The sequence below is a fragment of the Platichthys flesus genome, chromosome 1, assembly GCF_949316205.1.
Source record: "Platichthys flesus chromosome 1, fPlaFle2.1, whole genome shotgun sequence".
NCBI classification, from domain to species: Eukaryota; Metazoa; Chordata; class Actinopteri; order Pleuronectiformes; family Pleuronectidae; genus Platichthys; species Platichthys flesus.
In genome coordinates this window covers 14,150,323-14,171,767 of record NC_084945.1, presented here as the reverse complement: position 1 = coordinate 14,171,767, position 21,445 = coordinate 14,150,323, and the positions used below count along the sequence as shown (strand labels likewise).

The 21,445-nt window shown below is 39.9% G+C and overlaps 2 protein-coding genes across 3 annotated transcripts; one reads left to right on the top strand and one right to left on the bottom strand.

Moving 5' to 3' along the window:
• Positions 1-3,585: 3,585 nt before the first annotated feature.
• zgc:162592 (uncharacterized protein LOC561993 homolog) lies at positions 3,586-8,590 on the top strand. The gene is made up of 2 exons (XM_062385841.1): positions 3,586-5,285; positions 8,257-8,590. Exons 1-2 carry the CDS (start codon positions 4,484-4,486, stop codon positions 8,550-8,552), a joined length of 1,098 nt encoding a protein of 365 aa, XP_062241825.1. The 5' UTR covers positions 3,586-4,483; the 3' UTR covers positions 8,553-8,590.
• A 6,721-nt stretch (positions 8,591-15,311) lies between these two features.
• LOC133951703 (cytochrome b5) lies at positions 15,312-20,725 on the bottom strand. Of its 2 annotated transcripts, none has more exons than XM_062385819.1 (5): positions 20,228-20,725; positions 18,792-18,920; positions 17,399-17,425; positions 17,243-17,274; positions 15,312-16,879 (listed from the first exon to the last, which is right to left on the bottom strand). In XM_062385819.1, exons 1-5 carry the CDS (start codon positions 20,426-20,428, stop codon positions 16,789-16,791), a joined length of 480 nt encoding a protein of 159 aa, XP_062241803.1. In that variant the 5' UTR covers positions 20,429-20,725; the 3' UTR covers positions 15,312-16,788. The 2 variants fall into 2 exon arrangements, with proteins under 2 accessions (XP_062241803.1, XP_062241813.1); XM_062385829.1 differs by having other exon boundaries at positions 15,312-16,876; positions 20,228-20,724.
• Between the last annotated feature and the right edge of the window lie 720 nt (positions 20,726-21,445).

The following is a 21,445-nucleotide window of genomic DNA, read 5'->3' as shown; positions in this document are numbered from 1 at the left end:
AGGAGTACACATTGGTGTGTAGGCACAAACAGCATACGTCTCAGACACCACTTTAATAACATCCAACCTGGCAGGTTGGTTTTGTCTGTGCAGGCAGAGCCGTGTTATCTGTTTGACAGACTGTCAAGACAGACATCAAGTTTTCACACAATCGCCCATTAAACCTCCCTGCTATACTATCTCTCCTAAACATCATGGATCAGCCCTCACTGGTAGAATTAGATAGTGTTGCTTCCTACACAAATACTGACATACACACACAGACACGCACCCACACACACACAAGCACACATGCACAGACAGATCAAATCAATGGTTTGCCTTCCCCCACATCAGGAAATTGTTGTACAGTAGGTGGCCAATGGAGGAGTCCACCCACTCACAGGATATTCAGTTGCAAGCATGTTCAAATTCATCCTCTCTGTATCTCACTCATCCACTACATTTACACACACACACCTTCAAGCACAGCTTGTTCGTGTACACCCACACATGAATACCAAACAGAAACACAAAAACACCCTCTCTGTCACATAGAAACATCGAGTGGTTTGAGACACAAAGAAATTCCACAAAACCACCTGGATTTATGAATGAACAAAAACAAATACGAAAATCAGTGCAATTTGTTCCCCATTTCTCACAATATCAATCAGTTACTCGTTATGAATACAATACATCAAACCTGTGAGCTACGTTTGATTTAAATCTGCGGTCAAACCGTGTAATTGGTTGCGAGTTAGCGTTGTAGTGTACAGGACAAGCAGCGAAACGTTATACCATTTTATATTACTTTATAATTCAATTCAACATAATTGAGAGGCAAATATTGTATTTTTTACTCTTCTACATTTATATGATGGCTGTAGTTGCAAGTAACTTTGCAGGATCAGATTATTAGAGCCAAATCATCAAAGAAATGATAATGTATTAATATATACATTGGTGTACACATTCGTCTTTACCAGCTTAAAAATGAAAGTGATGTACATATTCATTCATCATCAATTATAATCCAATAATATATTTTTTTTAAATGGTCCATTTCACATTATGACTCCTTTTATTTTTAAAAGCAAGCTTCTGCTGATGGACATTCTCTTCATGCTCCTGCCCTGACGTCAGTGATTGTCTCTTTTCTGCAGTCCAAGTCAACGCTACTCCAAACTTCCCTCACTCGCCATATTCCGCTCTTGCTGTCCCATCTGTCCGTTCACCCACCTCCCTGATGTCCCCAATTGGTCTCGGATTTAGTGGCTAAGCAAGCTCCCCTGTCTGGCCTCGACACAAACTGGCACTGTGCAGGACAGTTAGCTGAAAGAAGGGGGAGCGAGCTCCACCGCTCCTGTATGGACCTGGTTGGTGCAACATCACAGGTCTACACACTGTAAAGATGATGGAATGGTTTTCACCAGACCTTGTGCTTGGCACATCCAGGGGCTGGGCAAGGGGGGCACAGCTGAAATCTGACTGGACCCTGAATTACTCCTGTCCCCTCAGGGGTAAAAAAAAGTGATTTACTGATAATACAAACATGACAATTTTCTAAATGTTTTCAATGATGTGCATCTTTGCTCAAATCTATAGTGCTAAGAGTAAACACAAAATGACTTAAATGTGCATCTTCCTGAATCAGGAATTGTGCATAGATGTTGGAAATGTAATTGTCTGTGTAAATGTTGGCCCCTTTATGGCCCCTGATTTGGAAAAACCCTTGATGGTTGACACGTTTTATCACTGACCAATCACCATTAGCATGTACTGGTGAGTTTTATCAAGCTAGAGGCTGCAATTCTTTACCTGTGGTTGGCCATGCAACACTCAGAAAACAGTCGGCCTCTCTTCTGATTTGCTTATAGAGCTATTCTTGTTCGACCTTCAGAGAGAGATGTGAGAAATCAGATGTAAAACTACACTGAGCTGGTTTTTGGTTCTTAAAACCCCAAATCTATCTTCTTATGGATATCAAAACTTAAAATAAAACACAGCAAGGGTGTAACATATGAGACCGAGGATGTGTACCGCCACTGGGTATTTGCCTCTTGTTAGGAGAAGAAGTAAGCTACCATATACCATTTGTGCGTGACTGTCTGGTGCCTCCAGATCCTTTCAATATGAAAAAGATTTGGATAAGGAGCATGCAATTGACTGTGCAATGAACATGAAGGAGTGCAACTGGGGGAGGGGGACTGAGAATATTAACCCAAGAGTCTGAGTCCATCCCTTCCTCCAGGCTTCGTGTTAGACATCACCGAGAGAAATCTGCTCATTAGGACAGCGAGAAACACATATATCAAACACAGATAGCTGTCAGTTCTCCTCTGGGGGATCCGGCTGTGGTAGCAGAACAGACAACCTGCGTGTCTTCGGGCAATACTGTATATACGTGTATATTTACAGTTTCTCCTATCTTCGTGTGAGAGAAACCTTTGTATAGGAAAAGTTTCTCCCATTAAACATAGTAACAAGTGCTACACTGCTATTAAAACGTTAATATTATAAGCAGTGGATTCCTAAGATAGAAATAAGATTGCTAACTTTGAGGCCAAAGTGTTGGGAAAGGTAATAATTGAGTTAAAGATTTCTTGCATTACCCAAATTTTGTGTTCAATGACCCATTTCTGCACAATTTAAATCCATGTGTTTTCATTCTGGTGATTTACATACATAATTATGTTTGATTCATCTCCACAACATATGCTCAAGTGCAATTGACAACAAACTCTTGAATCTTAAACAAAAACTATTTTTCAAGGTCGTAGGTTGACTTTACAGTAACATCCAGGGGTAAAATGTTCCTTCTCATGTAATAAATGCAATGTGTAGGACACTTTGATTTTCTGCTCGGAATACAACAAATCATAGGTGGTATTAGTGTCCCTGTGGATGCAGGAGGTGGGTGACTGTCCCCAGGAGGAGTGTTTGTTTGTGCTCTTTAATGGGCTGACTGTCACACAGAAGAATACCTCTGAAACAGATGCTTACCTGACTAGAAAAGGTCAGTGACAATCTTCCCTGCAATTTTCTTCCAACTTGTGCCATGTCGTTTTCACAGAATGGGAGTGGGGGGGTTGGCAGCTATCACTCAGTCGTGCAGAAAGAAACACTTAAGCTTGTCACCAAAACAGGAGGACGCAGGAAAAGCCTGACACTGATGGTGTGAGATTGTGGAAATTGGAGCGTGATTGGCTGCAGTAGGTTGGACTGACAGGGCGTACATCTTCAGTGGGACCCTCTTGGTAGTGATGAATCGTTGACTGACTCGTTGTTATTGCTGGTGGTGAAACCTGCCAAGGTGGGGTATAGCCTGTAAACTTGTTCAATGGAGTGGGCGGTTGTGAATGGAATACAGTCGCATGTGGTGTTTGCATTGGCTTTCGACCTTCTTTTGCATGAATTGGAAACATTTTAAATAAAACGTTAACAGGCTACACATGACATTCGGTCCTACAATGTCCCGGTCAGGTTAATTATATTCATGGGGGATACTGCACTGTAGAGGCCACAAGTAACATTCACGTGGCACCTTTATTAATATAAATTAGTCAGATAACAGTACTGCATTCCATGACAGCCCTGGAAGACTGAAACTGTCTCGATAATTACAATTAATAAAGAGATAGTCCCACAGGAAGCATACAGGCCAGCTTCTACATATTCTAACTGAGGTGTAGATTACCCAACCCCTACTTAATGTGTCTTTAAAGGTCACTATATAGATTTTGTGAAAACACATAATAAAATCCTGACCCCCACAATGTGATATAATGACACAGAAACACAATCCAAGTGTCTCGTTACAAACCTAAAGTGCAGGTTCATATTCTTCTGTGTATTTTGTCTATTAAATACAATACTCACAAGCTAGCAGTGCATTGAAGGAGAAATTGATCGATTTATTGGGTAAACTCAAACTGATGAAATCTCATATATACTTTGGAGTAACTTAATGAGCACGGAATACGTCACTTTCCTTTTTAGCCAACCAAACTTCACACTGATCCTTTCTGCACCTACCAGTAAGACCAGTATCATCATATTAAGATAAAATGAACATAATTAGTGACTTTTATAGATGGAATGTATGCCTAAACAATGTGATGTGTTGTGTCTTTTTGCACTGCAGGTGTCGTCAAAGTCATGAAGTTGGTATCTTGTTGTTTTCTTAATTTGTGTTTTTTTCTATTTGCATGTTTTCTTGAGTTGTTTTCTTAAGTTGAAGTTTCTCTTTCGGCCATCATAGTCTGTTGACTTTTGCCAAGAGTCTAGCGCCATAGCAACTCATGTATCCAATTGTTTGGGAGGGCTCGTGAACGCGCAGTGATTGCAGCAGGTGTGTGTTGCAGGTGAGGTGGTGCGTTCAGAGGTTACAAGTATCCGCAGCTCTGCTCTCCAGAAGAACCTCCGCTCATGTGCTGCGCGTCAGCCGGCCCTCAGCCATGTTCTCCTCGTGGGACCTCTGATCCGGTCGCACCCATGAAACATGTGGACAACGCTGAACCTCTCCGCCGCTGATGACTCCAACCTGACCGGCGCGGACCCCCGGAGGCCGCAGGAGCTGGACCACCGCTCCCTCAAGGTGAGCATCATCGTGGCGCTGGGGGTCATGATCACGCTGGGGAACGTCGCGGTTCTCCTGGTCATCACCTCCTCCGTGGCCGGGTGGTCGAGGAACTCCCGGTACCTGCTGCTCTCCCTCACCGCGGCGGACTCTGCGTTCGCCCTGCTGATCATGCCCCTGAACCTGTGGGTGAGTCTGCTGAAGGACTACACCGAGGGGCCCGACGTGCTCTGTCACCTCGTGGCCTTCTGCAACGCCACCGTGTACTCCACCTGCATGTACACCCTGGCCACCATCAGCCTGGAGCGCTATGTGGCGGTGCTGTACCCGCTGCAGTACTCGACCCTGCTGACCCGGAGAAGGACGCTGCTCCTGATCGCCTTCGCCTGGGGCTTCCCTCCCTGCCTCCTGTCCCCCATCACCTTCCCCGACAGCATCATCGAGGTGCACTTCTCCGCCGCCTCGCTCGTCTGCAACCCGTCCTACTCCACCAACATGGGCTACTCCCTCAGCTTGACCTGCTTCATATTCTTCCCCTGCTCCGTCGTCATGACGTACGCCAACCTGAGAGTGTGGTGCGCCGCAAAGATGCAGCGACTCCGGCTGCGCCAGTACGACTGTGCGCGTCGCGGCAGACACAACGTGGCCTCCAGGGTGCTCGTGCCCGTGATGGCAGCTTACTACGCCTGTTGGACACCGTGCATGGCGGTTATGATCTACAATGGTGAGCACCAGCAATGAGACTACACCTGTGATCACAGTGATGTGAGTGACAGCTGGAAGCACATGGATAGATCCCTTTTTCTGTTGATGAGATGCGATAAGGCAATGTAAGAACAGTCAGGGTAAGACCAGAGAAGACAATACAAGTCAAAATAAGACCAGATTTTCTAGTCAAGCTGATCAAGATATGTCAAGATAAGACACGTCAAGATTGGACTAGATAAGTCAAGATAAAACAATATATTCTAGTCAAGACGAGTCAAGATATAACAAGTCAATGTAAGAGATTCTAGTCAAGCTGATCAAGATAAGACTAGTCAAGTTTACACAAGATAATACAAGACATAAGATGAGTCAAGACAGGTTTAGACAAGTTAAGTCAAGATACGAAAATATGGGACAAGTCAATAAGGTAATTTAAGATGAGATATGATAAGACAAAAATGAAATAAGATGACACAATATCAGACAAGATAAGATCATCCTTAATTCGTTGAGGAAAATCTGCAGCAGAAGAGGGAAGTCAAAATCGACATCAGCAAAAGTAAACGTGCATTATGAACGTAAGGAAATGGATACATAGAAATGGATAGAAATAAAATATACAGTGTAAACCGAATATATACAATGTGAGAGTATATAGATTGAAAACGGATCACTCATAAGTCACTGTGCTGCACTGACAGAACAGTTAAGTGTTAAACATGATGACAGTGTTGCTTGGAAAACATAGATGATGCATGCATTGAGGTTAAATCCATAAAGATGGCTTTTAGCATTTTGTTAAAGGTTTTTAATTTACCTGTTTAGTTCAATTAGATCCTTTTTGTTTATCTGTAGTTTTCACATTTTGGCTCATCTCTATATATTTACCCTAATGGCCAAGCTTCACTGAGAAAACAAAGACAAAGGTTCAATATAGGACTGGGCAATAAAACAATATCAACTATAAATGGCACACAAAGGAGCACATACCTCCGCCAAGGCCCAACACAGCCCCCTTAGATTCAATCTATCTACGCCAAATTGCACACATTTATACATTTCGGTTCCCTAAACATAACTGACATTAATTATTTCTTAAGAAATCAGTGAAAATGTTAAAGAAAATGATAAACAAATTCCTTTCCGATTTCCACTGAAGTAGCGTTTGATTTGCAGTAGCTGACAAACCAACCAACCAGCAAACAAACAAACAGAGGCCAACCCTCATGGCAGAGGTAATAATTACACAATATCATTTTCATCAAAATAGGAATACAACAAAAGTCCAGTATATAGTGATATAGTGTTTATGTATAGTGTGCCAGGACGTCCAGGAGGTATAACACATAATCTTTATACATCACATTTGCTGTTAATCAAGCTATTGTCAATCTCCGCTCACTAAGAAGGGTTTTAAAACCACGACCATCACTATGGAGCAATAAGTCAACTATGCTGAAATGATAATGTGACATTTATCTTGAAGTTCTTTTTGGCCATATTGCCTAGCTCTAGTTCAACTTTCATTAAGTGCATATTACGACCCAGAAATTCAACCTCAACATTTCATTATAATTAATTCAAAAGGATGAAAGTGGATGTAATATATGTATGTTGCATCTCCTACATCAACCAGCTCAGACCCATCTGGAGAAAGTCGTATATTATTGCCGGTAAACCAGAAGATACAATTTTGCTAATTCCTCCTGTTTATGTATATTTAGACTAAATGGCACTGACTTCTTATGTGGCCATGCTTTTTAATTATACAGGGTAGTTAAAGTTTCTAGCCTCAAAGCTCCTGATCTGGACCCACTGAATGAATTGAATATAAAACAACTGTGCATGGCTACTTGGGTACATATAGGGAATTACATGTCATCACAATTTAGCTTTAATCTGTTTTGAGACATGTTTTTAAATATTTGCTTTAGTGGTTTTAAGGGTTGGAAGAGAACCTAAAATAATAATGGGTGTTTTATTTACATTTAATATATAACTAATATATAACCGTGGATTTCAGCTTGGCCTTTTCTGAGAGAAAATTATGTTAAAGTTATTTATGCACTGTCAGCCATTACCATCCTGATTCACGATGGTGTTTATGAGTCAGACCTTTGACTTTTTCTCATTTACACCAGCCATGAGCGGTCCTGCAGTAATCGAGACCGAGAGCGGAGTCACAGCCGAATATTTTTCGGAGTTGAGACCTCTTTTTTTTCGAGAAGCGCTGTAATTCATCTGATATGGATGAAAATCCCTGAATGAAGCTGATGTTCTTAATTATAACGTCACAGTGTGCTGCCTTCCAAACGACACGATGAAGTGGCTGCTTCCAATCCATAATTTTCTCCTTTTAGATCGAGACTATAAATTTTAAATTGATGGTTTCTTCATGTCATTGCCCTCAGGGGAAAGACTCACATCTCGTTTTTTTCGTGTGTTTGCGTGAGTGCTGATGACCTTTTCATCTTTGGTTTTATAGATGTATTAAACTATATGTGTGATCATATACTGCACCCTTGGTTGTTCTGTGTTTACCTCTGCCAGGGAGGATGTGTTTACATCCCTTTCTGGATGCATGTTGCTTGGTTGGTTCTTTGTAAGATTACGCAACAACCACTGGACGGATTACCACAAAATCTGCTAAGATTTTGGTGCAGATCCAGGATTTTTTTTTTGTCACGTTATTGAACATTGCAACATCTCTGTTGACTTCTCAGAAAATAAGGAATGGCTCTTGATGGGAAGAAATCAGGCACATTTAGTGAACTGATATCTGAGTGTGTGTAATTTGCTGCAGCTTGATTGGATTTAAGGGGACTGTGCGGTGATTGGCGCTCTTCTGAGTGCCGTCCTAGTTTTTCTTGAGACTTGTTAAATAAATAGGTCAACAAAAGGTGAACCACATCATTGTTCTGCTGTTTTGTGTTGCCATGTTGTAGATACTCACCTTACCTCACCCCTCATGTTTTCTAACCCCGCAGCAGTCACAGGTAGCACTGTACCGGAGTGGGTCGAGTTTGTGGTTGTCTGGCTGCCAACCTCCAACGGCTTCCTCAACTGCATCTTTTACTTCTGGATAAACCGAAGCTTCCGCAGGAAATTCCACCTCGTCCTCCAGAGGCTGACTCTGGCCCTATGCCCCAAACTGGCTGACACTCTGGGATGCTGCAGCGCCGCTGAGACACAGTTTGTGTCAGGGATTATGGATAATAACAACTCTGTCCATGAACGCTCTGCCAGTGTGTCCTCCACCTGCACCCTCTTGTCATTAGCCTAGGATGGCCGCACCACTGGTATGGTAAATGATGCAGATGATCGTCTTATCATGTCTGGCTGGTCAACTTACACCAAGTTATTGATATAGTCTTACAGAAGGTATCATGGGTAATTGCAATGTCAATGGATTGATACAATGGCTATGATTGGAAGTATTTGAAATAATCACTGTATAGTCTCATTTGATAAATATAGATATTTGTATAATTGTTAAATGTTATAACTGTTTTTTTTATTTTTTATAAGTTTTCAGTCTAAGAACAGTGTTCATTTGACGGGAACATTTAATTTAAAAACTACTAAGTTTATAAGTTTATTGGATTTTTTTCTTTTACTCATGCCCACAGTGTTGCCAAGATTTGATTTACTATCAGAGATGGCCTCTTAAACCACCTTTTACTTGTTTTAGCCACAAACCTTGTCTTTGCCCCAGAAATACCTCCCCATGTTCTGCGTACAGATAAATATGAATTATTTTTTATAGTTGTCCGCGTCTTTTGACTTGTTGCTGAGATCAACATATTTCACTTCAAACATTTGAGGTCGGTCTATTAGCTCATTACCATAAACTGATATTTAGACTTCCATTCATACGAGATATTTGTGAACTAACATCAGCGTCTGATTACAGCACTTTGAAGGATTGAGGCCTTCTACCTCCCCTTTAATTCAAACTGTGCTGAAGACCTTGGCATATTACAGCTGGGAGAAGTTAACCTTTAAGTCATGTCCTTTCAGTGTATGCAAGGAGAAAAGTAATTAAGCAGCTACACTGTAGAAAGGTCACCATATTTGTGCTGACAAGAGACGACTTGGATAAGTTCTGAGGTTATGGTTGTTTATTTAGAGCTAATATCCCTGTCATCCTCCTGGCATTGTCTACCACAATATGGATTCAGCTTGGCAGTGCCCATGTCGTTCTTGTCTGGACCGAGTTTACTGAAGTGGTGCAGGTTGATATGGATGTGAAGTTGATAGAGAGTTGATAATTTTCTAGGAATTTTCACAAGGAACAGAAATTCCAAACCATTTTATAGAAGTTATTTTAGCCTTTAGGTTGCAGCTCGGTGTCCTGATCATGAAAAGTATGCCTTCTGTATGAGTTATGAAAATATGTTGAGCACCAGATAATATGTTACTGAATTACAAGAGGAAAATGATGATCTTTGTATGTATATATTTTGTTAATTTTCTAAATTCCTAATATAATGAATGAAAAAATAATGTATCAGTTTATGTATTTATAAAATAAAGCATTGTGCCTGTGAATTGTCGTCATGTTGTTAGTTAAAGAAGCAAAAGTAAAATTACTGGATGGATTAACACCAACTTGGTAGAAGAATGTGCAATCGGTTAGGGAAGAATTAAAAAAAAAAAAAAATTCAGCGGGCGGGTACGGGAATATATATATTTTTTTAAACTAGCTGTACACTATATGGTATTTTTCAATGCTTTTGTTGATTTCTCAATCAATTGTGGATCTTGATGGAAAATCTGCTATTCTTAATGGACTGCTTTTTATGCGCGTGTGCAATTTGCTACAGATCCAGATGAAACTTGATCTGGTGAATTAAAATGTGGATTCATAAGTGGGCTGTGTGGATTCTACAGTGAGCTATTCTATTGTAGATTGTATCATTAGTGATTGCAGAGCAATTAAAGAATCATTATTTTCTGCCGGCCTTCAATGCTCTGCTGCAAACCTCATGTATAATAAATCTGACCGATCTTTCCCCAGTCTCATCAAGCTGCTCACTGACTTTCACTGAATTTTGGACAAAATCATAGGGTTTGCTTCTGATGAACATGCCTGCCTCTGGATGCTGCACATTTATCACCAAAAGCTGGGGCTGGATGTAAAGTAGAACCACAGATACTTCCTCTGGCACCAGTAGATGCTTGTGCTGATTTTGTTTCCCACTTATTAATAAATTATTTTGTTTCCATTGCTGGAAATGGAAGTGGACAGCACACACAATGGGATTGTAGGTTTTATGATTGCCTAATGAAGAAATAGCAGTTCAGTTTGTTTCATATGTTGATTAATAGTAGACGATGTGTCTGTGTGGGGTATAGAGAACAATTTAAAGTTAATTTTTTGCCCATGTATTATTCAAATGGCTCAGAGATTATATGACCAAAAAACTTAGCCAGAAGTTTCTTGGTGCAGTTTATAATTTAATGTTGCAAAACTCTTTAAAAAAATGCTGTATGTTCACAATTGTTTTATCTGCAGGAGTAATATTTTCTTGTGTCTTATATGGAGTGTAACCAAGTAAAATAAAATAAGATGTATTAGTCATTGCACAACAGTCTGTTTCTTGAATCTTAAATCTCATGAAACATCTTATCATGAATAATTTGAATCAGATTATGCTAATCACCACCTACCAGTGCCATGTTGGATAACAGATATATTAAGTCAAAAAAACCTAACTGAAAATAATCAGAGCTTTTGAATAATGGATGTGTATACATTTTATTGATTGTGTGCCTGGTATTCTTGCTGCCGAGGGATTCACAATAGCAGGACATCAGGGTCTATGTAGCCTACTGCACAGGTTAGGTTTGTGTTGTGTTTAGCAAAGAATGAGGTCCGACAGAAACAAAAACCTACGCCCTTTCTTCATACATGTGAGGTCATTCCACCACGGTTTGCTAACTAAAAAAGATTCTGATAACAAGCCCATTAAACGCATCCCACATTGAGAATTGTTTTGGCCCAGATTTGGCCCACAAATCGAATGTTGGCCCTCTCTAAGGTGCCAAAGATTGCCTGAATTTATGCCATTTGGGGCATATTCACCAATTACACTTCAAAAAAGGTTTATTTAGCTAGTGTGCCACTTAAGGCTCAAATCCATTTTCTCCAGGCCACAAGGAGGCCGGAAGTGACGCATCATTCCCATGGCCCATATTCGTATGCTGTCTGTGCTTGACGATTCATTAACAGTACAGTTATTTTTAGGATATTTTATTCATTCATATTGATGTAGTATGATGCGAAGACCACTGATGGTGTACAAGACTTATAAATTGTGACAACATTTCTTGAGTGGATTTAAATTTGTCATGGGTCCCTCTCTGTCAGAATAAAGGAAAGCTGGGGAAGGTTTTGTTGTGAAAGTTGGGTGGGGGGGGGGGGGGGTCTAAAGTGAACCTTTAGGCTGTTGTCAAAGCTGAAAAAATCCATTTAGGATTCCCTCTGCAGGGTGTTCTGTGGATCTTTTCCGATATCGCCAACCGCTACTCAGAGATCATGTTTATTCCCGTTGCATCCACAAGCGTTTCCCCCACCCCCCCAGATGTTTGCGATTTTTGCCGAGCAGGTCTCCCAGGACACAAGAGTGTTGTGCATTAGCAGTCCCAGCTCTCCTTGAGGATGACTGCTGCTAGAAATAAGTGAATCAGTCATGGTGAACGATGTCTATCTGATGGCTTCATATACTCCCACAGATACAATATGCTCTCTCATAAGAGCTTATTACTCTGTCTGGTCATAATTGCTGCCACAACAGGCTGACATTAATGTAAAATGGCCAGTGGCAATACAATGCTCCTTAGTTGAAAAACTCAGAAAAGAAAATATTCCTGACTTTTGTACAATACTTTCCGAAACCAGTGGGAGTGGGAGAAGAAAACAATGTTTGCTGATCTACAGTTTGTTCAGTAAATTGTCTTTATATTATTTAAGACCATCTCATTGCACACTGTCTTCATCAGCATCCCACTAACAATGTTGCAGGTTTTTGTTTTTTTCATGGTTGCATAATGTCTTTCCACCGCATGTGTGGCAGCATTGTGTTTATTGTGTTTACTGCTGTTCTGAGCCCATGAAAACCAGGAGATAAACTCTACTGAATGCTGTGATGATTATATTAGAGTGGGTGCAGCCGTCAGATTAGTCATTTAAATATGGCCTATATTCTCCCTTTTCACCGGCCAACAACTGCCATGGTAACTTGTTGAGGTTGTAGTGCCACCTTGTGTTTAAACTTAATATAACAAAGAAGGACCAGACCTTGTCAACAGCAATACATGTATAATCATTTCTGTCTGATTGTGCAGTCATTTGTATTTACTGCTTTTCTCACTGCCTCCAGCTTTCCTGGTCAAGGTTGCTCCATGTTGTTTATCGGTTGCTAAAACTGTGGTTCTGGGACATTTACCAAACCAATTCAAGTAGCATGGGAGTCTTTATTCCTTTTCAACAATTCATCAATTTATGTAACAAGAGTGCATCTGGTTCTTGAAATGTCCCACCTGATCAAAAAGGATGAATCAATGGGTGTTGATTTGGGCTTTCTGCTGTTCTCTTGTCACAGGCACTTTGCAGTGTGAGGGCTCTTGTGGAGGTTGCAGATGGAAAGGCTTTAATTTCAATCACAGCTTCCTGCTCCTCTCCACAGGAAAAAAAGCTGAGTACAGCAGGCACACGCAGGATTCAAGTATTATTCAGTTTGTGCCAGTATTGCACTATGCTAAGGTTACCTAAGAAAAACAAATCACAGTACAAGTACATAAATGCATTATCGGCTACTCCAGTGCAATTTTTTCCATCGAATCACAATGGCACAATGATTACATTTACGACAAAAGGATGCCAGAGTATTGGGATTATTCCATCATGATGCCCCGTGCCACTCACCTCCCTGTAAAGCATGAAAAGTGGATGACTCACTTCTACATTAGTTGCCTACCATTACAGGGTTGCAGTGTTAGATAGTTAGAGTTTTAGTGTCATTTCAAATGAGCTCATGTTGTTTGGTCCCTAACATGTGAATAAACACCTCACCTCAGCTGCTGTGACAGAGCAGGACTGCAGAGGGAAGTTGAACCCAGCTGTTACATTGTTCATATCTGTATTCCTTTAAAATTAGCACCACACCAGCCATTATTGAGTTCATGAATTTCATGAATTTTTAAAAGAAACGGAGGATGTTACTGTACACACTGGTTGATATTTGCTAGAACAAATGCCTCGTCATTTTTTCTGTACTTATTATCTGAGACAAATGCAGCCAGATCTTGAAAGAATAATTTACAAACCCAACAGTGGTGAACACACCGGATACAAGTCTGTAACAGTAATAGCAGCTCCGTTCACTACTAGTAATGAGTGTGAGTGCTGTAGTCTTCGGGGCTGTTGACATCTGAGGCGTCAGTACTCAGTGGCGGTTTTAGCCTGAAATTTCTGGTGGGGCAATTTTACATGATGTCATGTCACCGTCACAAAAATAGAGGTAGCTGATTATTATAAGCAGTAAGCCTATATAGACCAGTACGATATACTATGGGCTGCATTTTGAGTGCCAGCAGGGAGCAGAAATCCTATTTCATATACATTTCACATCCTTTGCATTAACATCCTATGCATTAACGTAAAATGATTCCAACAAAGTAAAACGATTAGACAGACACGTAGCTTAACATCAACATCAATACTCTGAATAAAGAGCTTTAGGAGATGTAACTGCTCTTAAAATGCAGATTTAAATACTCACGTTTCAGTTGATCACAGTAAATCTGTTTCTGCGGTTAATAATTTGTGTTACGTAGCCAAGTCAAATGGGTTGGCGAGTGAAACAACTTTAAACACCATTAGATATCTTACGTGGTGGAGCCACATACTCATCAACTCTAACACTTTTCCCGAAGATCAAACCGTGTTATTCATCCGATATGTGAGTGAAGCCTCTCCACAGCCTCGGGGAGTGTTCACAGGGATTAGCCTGTTAGCCTGTTAGCTCATGTGGAGCCGAGCAGGCAACAGGCTCGGAGCTGGAGTCGAGCTGCTAGGCAGATTTCGTGGGCGGAGTTGGGGCACTTTCAGATGTGCCCCAACTCCGCCCACCTCTCAATGTTAACTTCGGCCTGTGTGGTTCACGCTCATTGGTGTTTCCATGGCAACGGTCTTAAGCTTGGGCCTTTGCACCAGTGCAGAGACAAGAGAGAAGCCTTTCACAGAGCAAGCACACAGACAGAAACACACACAAATCAAATGAATCCAAAACAAGACTTTAATGCTTGTGAGTCAAGTTTATTCACACACACTTTCACACTACTTTGCATGTAAAATAAATTAAAATATATTTTGCCACAAAGTACAGATGTATTGAGCTTTCTGCACAACAGCGCCATCTGGTGGGGCAGTGCCCCTAATGTAGAAACGCCACTGTCAGTACTCGACTCCTGGAGCTGTTGACTTAACTTACTGCATGCACTTGTGTTAAGTCACTTTAAAGATGTGAATGATTGACTTTCATAATTGACAGAACCTGCTGCTCTGTTCAGAAGACTCGGTTGTATGAAGTGCAGAGACTAGTCTTTTTTTTCTAGATTATGTTGTCCATCACTTCAGACCTTGTTTTACCACCATCTCTCATATTTAAATTATTTTATTTATGAACAAACAAATGAATTTTAACCCTGTTTTTGATTCATCAGGAATTCTTCAATCAAAATATTCAACAGATATATGTATTCCTTTAATTCCGGCACTGAAATTACAAAGGTTTCCACCTTGACTGTAAAGGTTGATGCTATACCTTTATCTTTCTGCCTAGGGCCTATAACGGCTGTTTGTATAGAATAAATAGTTTTAGCTTCACACAAACAGGTTTTCTTGCTCTCTACCCACTATCACTCATCTTTACTGTCTCAACAATGTATTTGACCAACGTACAAACGGATCAGGACAGTGAACTCAGCAAACACTTCATATATATATATATTCTCTCAGTATATTAGTCACTTGTACTTACTGAACTAATGGTTTTATTCAAAGGAGACTTTTAATGACATGAAATGATGGCAAATATTTAAAAACCAACACATTACATCTGCAGGTAATGAAGTCACACGTAGAAATAGCAGCATGTTATATTCAGAAATTGTAAGCTGAATGGATGTCATATTGTTATTGTCTTTGTAGCTGAAAAAATGATGTCGACAAACTGAGAAATGCTATGCAATGGTTACCCAAACCAAAACCTATAACAATGCCACAATTTGAGCAGTAACCTGGAAAATGGAGAAAGGCAGAGTAACTAAAATAGTTAAACATGTGTTGCAACTGTGGCCTCAAAGACACGTATATGGCTTCAATGACAACTAGCAAGTCCCCACTGAACCAACAGGCAGTCTAACAAGTAACACACTGGGACCTCGTTCAATATAATTCAACCCCCCCCAGTGGCTAGGAGTCAAGTCCATTCCCCCAAGACAGTAAATTGAGATGCATTAAAAGGAAACAAACTTCTGGAGAAAAAAGCATTTAAATAACATATAGCATAGTGAGAAAAAAAAAAACTAATTTAAAAACAGGACAATCAAACACACTTCTTTTGTCATTATTTACTCAAGTCAGTCACTGCCAGCTATTATATCTGTATAGTAAAATATTATTATTATTATTAGTACATACTACAGAAATTTATAGATCAGGTATTTTCCACATTTAAACAAAATCCTTGTAAAAGCTGTAGAAAATAAATGGTCAGAAAAGATTTTACCATAAATTATCACGGATACATTATAATTTATAGCGTTTTTCAAAAAGAAACAAACACACAGATTTGACATTGCCTTTACATAGTTGGAAAGAATGCATTTACAACCAGTTGACAAATGCAATCGAGCAGAGCTGTGAATGAATAAAGAAGTGAATGGAATAAATTCACCAATCTTCTTGAGCGTCAGGTAGCTGTCATATTTCTCACTTTATTAAAACTTAGAAAATGCATGTGAAGTTACAATTCAGTGTAAAAAACAAAAAGTAGAAAGTTAACTGTGAGCTTTTATCCTGACTTCATAATTTTGCATACTTAACATTACCTGAAACGTTATTCCAGGTCGTGTCTCTGTAGTGATGAGCACGTTGAGGGAAACCTTTCTCTGAGGAGACAAACGGCTGATGACCGTACACTAACCAAACTGAGTGGGATGCATATGAAGTTAACCTCAAAGACAACATTTAACATGAATGACAACAGGCATAGTGACACTGAAATACAAAGAGAGACTGAAGGCAGACAATTCAATAAAGCCTCTGCCCAACTGTCTACTTCGTGCACTCTATGTCGACGGACAAGGACAAAGGAACTTTATCAAACTGCCCCCTCCGCCTCCTTTTCTTGTTGCAGAGGATGCAGACAGTCCTAATTGTTTGCGTTTGGTGTGAGGAGGATTTGGTCAAACATTTCAAGGCCTCCAGATGATAAGAAGAATGCCAGCACTTAGGACTTGTGCTCAACCATGTAGAAGCGATACATGACACCAACAACAGTTGCAGCAATGGCAGGTATCAACCACGTGGTCCAGGAGCTGCTGAGCAAAGATATTAAATATTATTGTTTTTTTTGTTGTTATGATATATATTTACAGTTCATCACCTTTTTTTAAATTTGTCTATTTTTCAATGTATTCTTTGTTCAAAGTTTAAATAATTTAAAAGAAAAAAGGTAAATAATACTGAAATCTGTGAAAATCGTATAAAACACTTTCAGTTTTGTGTGTGATTTTGTCATGTGTCATACACTTACAACAAATAATTCGCACTTTAACCCAGATATAATCTTTTCTGAGCGGTCAACATTGCAGGAGAACCTTGTTCACAATTAGGTGCGTATCATCACAAATATGAAAACTGAAAACAATGAGTGTGACATGTTGTTCATGATGATGTCTCACCTGGACTCTCCTGGATTTGTGAAATTGTCCACCTGAAGCAGAAAAGAATCAATGAAAAAATGAACAAAACCATGAACTTTATATCGTTGTTACAAATCTGTTCTAGGGATTTTTCTGCATTTAGAACGAGACAGTTAAAAAGACAAAGGGTCTTACCTTAGCCGCCTCCTTTTTCCTGTCGTCCTACAAATACATTTATCAAATTAGTATTAATTTTTTCATGTGATGTCGAACACTCATCCACAGGAAAAGAAATGAAGTCCGTTTCTCAGATAGTCCACAGCAAAAATGAATTTGGGTGAATTACCACGTGAACAAGGCTATAACAACCACACCTCTTGCTGATAGTGACGTAATCATAATCAGTGTCACATGAATATCCCAAGTGTGACAATCCAAATTGAAAAAGGTTGGCAGGTAAAAGCAACAGGAAACCAAACCATGAATTCCTTTGTGGAAGTTATTTCCAAAGAATGAATAATGATGATTTGGATGTTTTGTGGTTTTATGTTTTGCCAATTCCTAACAAAGGCATTTATTTTTGTCATTTATAAATAGAAAAGAAAACATCAGCATAACACTTTGAGGGTGTTTCAAAAATAGACAACCAAGTAAGATGAGAAGATACTGCATGAATATGACAATTTTCTGTTTTCTTATCTGTCTTTCTGTAGGATGGTTCCCTTTATGTTAACTGGAAGTGAACAAAAAGGTTCAAGATTTTACAAATGCTCTGCACAGTAATAACATCACTTGGGTTGGTGGGCAGTGTTAAAGTCTGTCTTAAATTCCCCCTTGTGTTTCCTTGCTTAACTGCAGTAGAGATATAGGGACACAAAGAGTACGTATTATACCAAAAAATGACTTCAGAAAACATCATCATTTAAGGCTATGAGGATGTCTGTCTGTATTATATGTGTATGTAAGTGTGAGTGTGTGCGAGAGGGCATGTATGTTCGTCTGACCATAAAGATATTAGCTAGGGGCGTGTCTTTGTGATATGCAACGTGACGCTAATGATATCCAACGCTTTTCTTTAGTGTGCAAAAGTTCAGTTATTGTTTCATCACTAAACAGAATTGGCCCCCATTCTCTTACATGCTGGTTATGAGTCCTCTGAAAGGAAAAAACTAAAAGTATCAAAAACTTGAGGGACCTATGAGAGGCATTTCCTAAAAGTTTATTTGAAAATGGCTACAGTTTTTAGCAGTTAGGCAACAAAAATGTGGGTTCAGAACTAATGGCCACATGACGACTTTGTCTGAATAGTGATACAAACCAGTTTTCTGTTTGGTTTGACGTCAACCCCACAATTTGCTAATGACCATTTAAAAACCAAATTATTCCATGGAACCATCTTGTGACCCCAAGCAACTTTTCCCTGTTAGGAATGGTCACCGTTTTCTCTGAGAGGTCTGGTGAAACGGATGCATCTGCTTGATTAGCGTAGATTTTAGCAACGACAAAGACGTGTACTCATTGTTTTTACAGTTATGTTGACTTCATTTAATAGATACTTGAGACAGGAAACAAAGTTATTTATTCTTACCAAATGAACCTCCCCGACCAAGTACTGCTCAAGCATCTCTCTTGCATCTGTGGAATGACCCACATCCTCGAAGCTTTCTGTGGCGTCTGAACCGGCCTGTTCCAGTAAGACCTCCTCACCTCCTGGATGCTGAAATAGAGTTGGTTACAGTTGAGCTAATTCATTCTCCTTTTTGTCCCACACTCACAGTCATACAGTTCATGTTTATGCTTGATTAAGTTTAAAAGCAGTAAACACTTCAGACTTGAAATCACATGCTCAGCAAACCAACTAACAAATTGTCTTCGGTTTACTCAGGTACTGTCGCTATACACTTTTTAGGTATCGTACAGTCAATGAGCATCAATAACTGTAGAATATTGTACTACAGCTGAGCAATATGGCCAAAAAGTTATATATAGATTAAAGTTTTCAGTACTTATCACAAATTCTCTTCTCTCATTCATTTTAAGTTTAAAGACAGACTTTTGCTCCGGAGTGAAAGTTGTGTTTTTCACTCTTCTTTATGAACAGAGAATGACAACTACTTGTTATATAGCTAAATGTTCTATATATCTGAGGTAGATCAGTTATGTATTATACATCCCCACTGTGCATAATGCATAATATTGATACACATTTATAGTTTTCCTATTGATAATGTTTATACAACTACTAATATTATCCTGTATAGCACTGTTTTATATCCACAGCATTTTACAACTAAAGTTAATGTTTGCTTTGGAGATAGGGATCCTACATGCAGAGCATCTACAATACAGCACGTGTTCTTTGGTCAAAACATCAGCTGGAAAAGATTCAAGCTGCATTACAACATCACAACTAAACATGTGCCAATCCGATTATATGTAATGCTGTTGATACTCTGAGAGGGGCAATACATTGAGCATTACACGTCTATAAACGTACTTTTAAAAGTTTAAAATGCAAAAATTCAAATTAGTATAGATTTGGTAACATTTCATCCAATAAAATTTAAACAGACCAGACTTCTTACTTATTAAATCAATGTTACCAGGGTTAGCTTAAGTAGGTTTGATCCATGAAACAGGATCACCAACATGCAACGTTCACGGCTGGTTTAATTTGCAGGTAAAAGCTATTATCTCGTTAAATCCTGCGTATGAATATGATGAATAATTATGTTGCTACCTAGTTATTATCTAACGTTGACTAACTTCACGAGAGCTAGTGTGTGGTCGCTATGCGTTTCAGACGTGTGACGCTTTACGTAACCTCAATTCACCCCGGGATAAGTGGCGAACAGGACTTTTTCACAGACGAACTTTAAATGCTGGACAGTGGCTGTCAGTCTGTAAACGTGTGACGCTAACGATTACGTCTCATCTCCAGGCAATAGTCAAATGACGCAGTAATGAGGTAGAATCGTGTGAACTGCTGACATTACTGGTTGAGTTGCTAGGAGGGGGTCTTACCTCTTCAAGGAAACCGGTGATGTCGTATACTTTATCGTGGATGATGAGCCACGAGTCACTGCTCATGTTGTGCTCCCTTATTTCCTCTAACGTGTAATATTTGACATCGCTTTCTACTGTTTCGCCTATGACTTCCGCGTTGCTGATACATGCGGACCCGTTGGTCTCGTTGATGGAGTTGTCGTCCATTTCTTCACCCATTCTCACTTGGATTCGAATAACCTAGGACCGCAGAGCAGCTGCTAGCTACCTTGCGCTTCTGTTAGCCGGGGACGGATCGGATGGATACGGCGCTAGCTAGCTTCGTTTCCAGTTGCACCGTGCGTGAGTAAGAGCTGTCCGTGGTTACAAAACCCCTAATGACCGGCCGGCAGTAAGGAAGTGACATAAACAGCCTGCACACGCTGCGGTGTTGCGAAAGAAATATTTGCCTAAAACCCGGCACATCGGCAGACATGTGAAACCGACCAATGACGTACTTGTTTTGCAACCATAAAGCACACACAAGACAATTGACCAATGAGAATCGGACCTTCAAGACAGTGGCCAATCAGAAACAGCCACTTGATGATCACGAGACGTTTGTGAACTGTGAGCTGTCAGTGCGCTTACGAGTTCTTCATCTGGGCTTCCGGCAGACTGGATGCCCCGTGGCTCGTTACTGCCGCCTACAGGTTGGAAATAGACTGCATTCTGTGTGGTTCTATTTCCACTGGTGTAAAATCCTGTGAATTCAAGGAATGTTCGTAATCAGTGGCTCGTTCTCACTGGGATTCAACAGGCTCTTGACTGAATGACTGATAACCCTAAGCCCAAGTCTATCCAAAACTAAATGTAACCCTAAAACCAAGTCTTTACCCTCAAACAGCCAAAATGTCCTCACTTTCCAAAAAATGTCCTCACTGTGTAGGGTCCATGCTGAAAATGATCCTCACGAAGGTATATGAACAGAAACACACACACACCTTATTTTCTGTTACCATATTACATTGTTGTTGTGTACCAAATTTCTTGTGGAAATTGATAGAGTGGAGACAAATAAACTGAATGAATAATAATAATAAAAAAAATAGTATCTGCATTGACCAATACTAATGTTTTTCTGCAAGTTTCACAAAGTTCATTTTCATGTCCTGGTCTCAGTCGTCGCAACAACTGAGTTACTTCTCCCTCTTCCTTTTATTAACAGATCATTCTTATCAGTGATGAAGTTGTGAT

Excerpts from the sequence above, each read along its gene's own strand:
- zgc:162592 (XM_062385841.1), top strand. The coding sequence starts at position 4,484 with ATGTGGACAACGCTGAACCTCTCCGCCGCTGATGACTCCAACCTGACC. Across the intron at positions 5,286-8,256 it reads GGCGGTTATGATCTACAATG|CAGTCACAGGTAGCACTGTA; the intron begins GTGAGCACCAGC and ends CTAACCCCGCAG.
- LOC133951703 (XM_062385819.1), bottom strand. The coding sequence starts at position 20,428 with ATGGGTGAAGAAATGGACGACAACTCCATCAACGAGACCAACGGGTCC. Across the intron at positions 17,275-17,398 it reads GGAAAAAGGAGGCGGCTAAG|GTGGACAATTTCACAAATCC; the intron begins GTAAGACCCTTT and ends TTTCTGCTTCAG. Across the intron at positions 16,880-17,242 it reads ACAAATCCAGGAGAGTCCAG|CAGCTCCTGGACCACGTGGT; the intron begins GTGAGACATCAT and ends ATCTTTGCTCAG.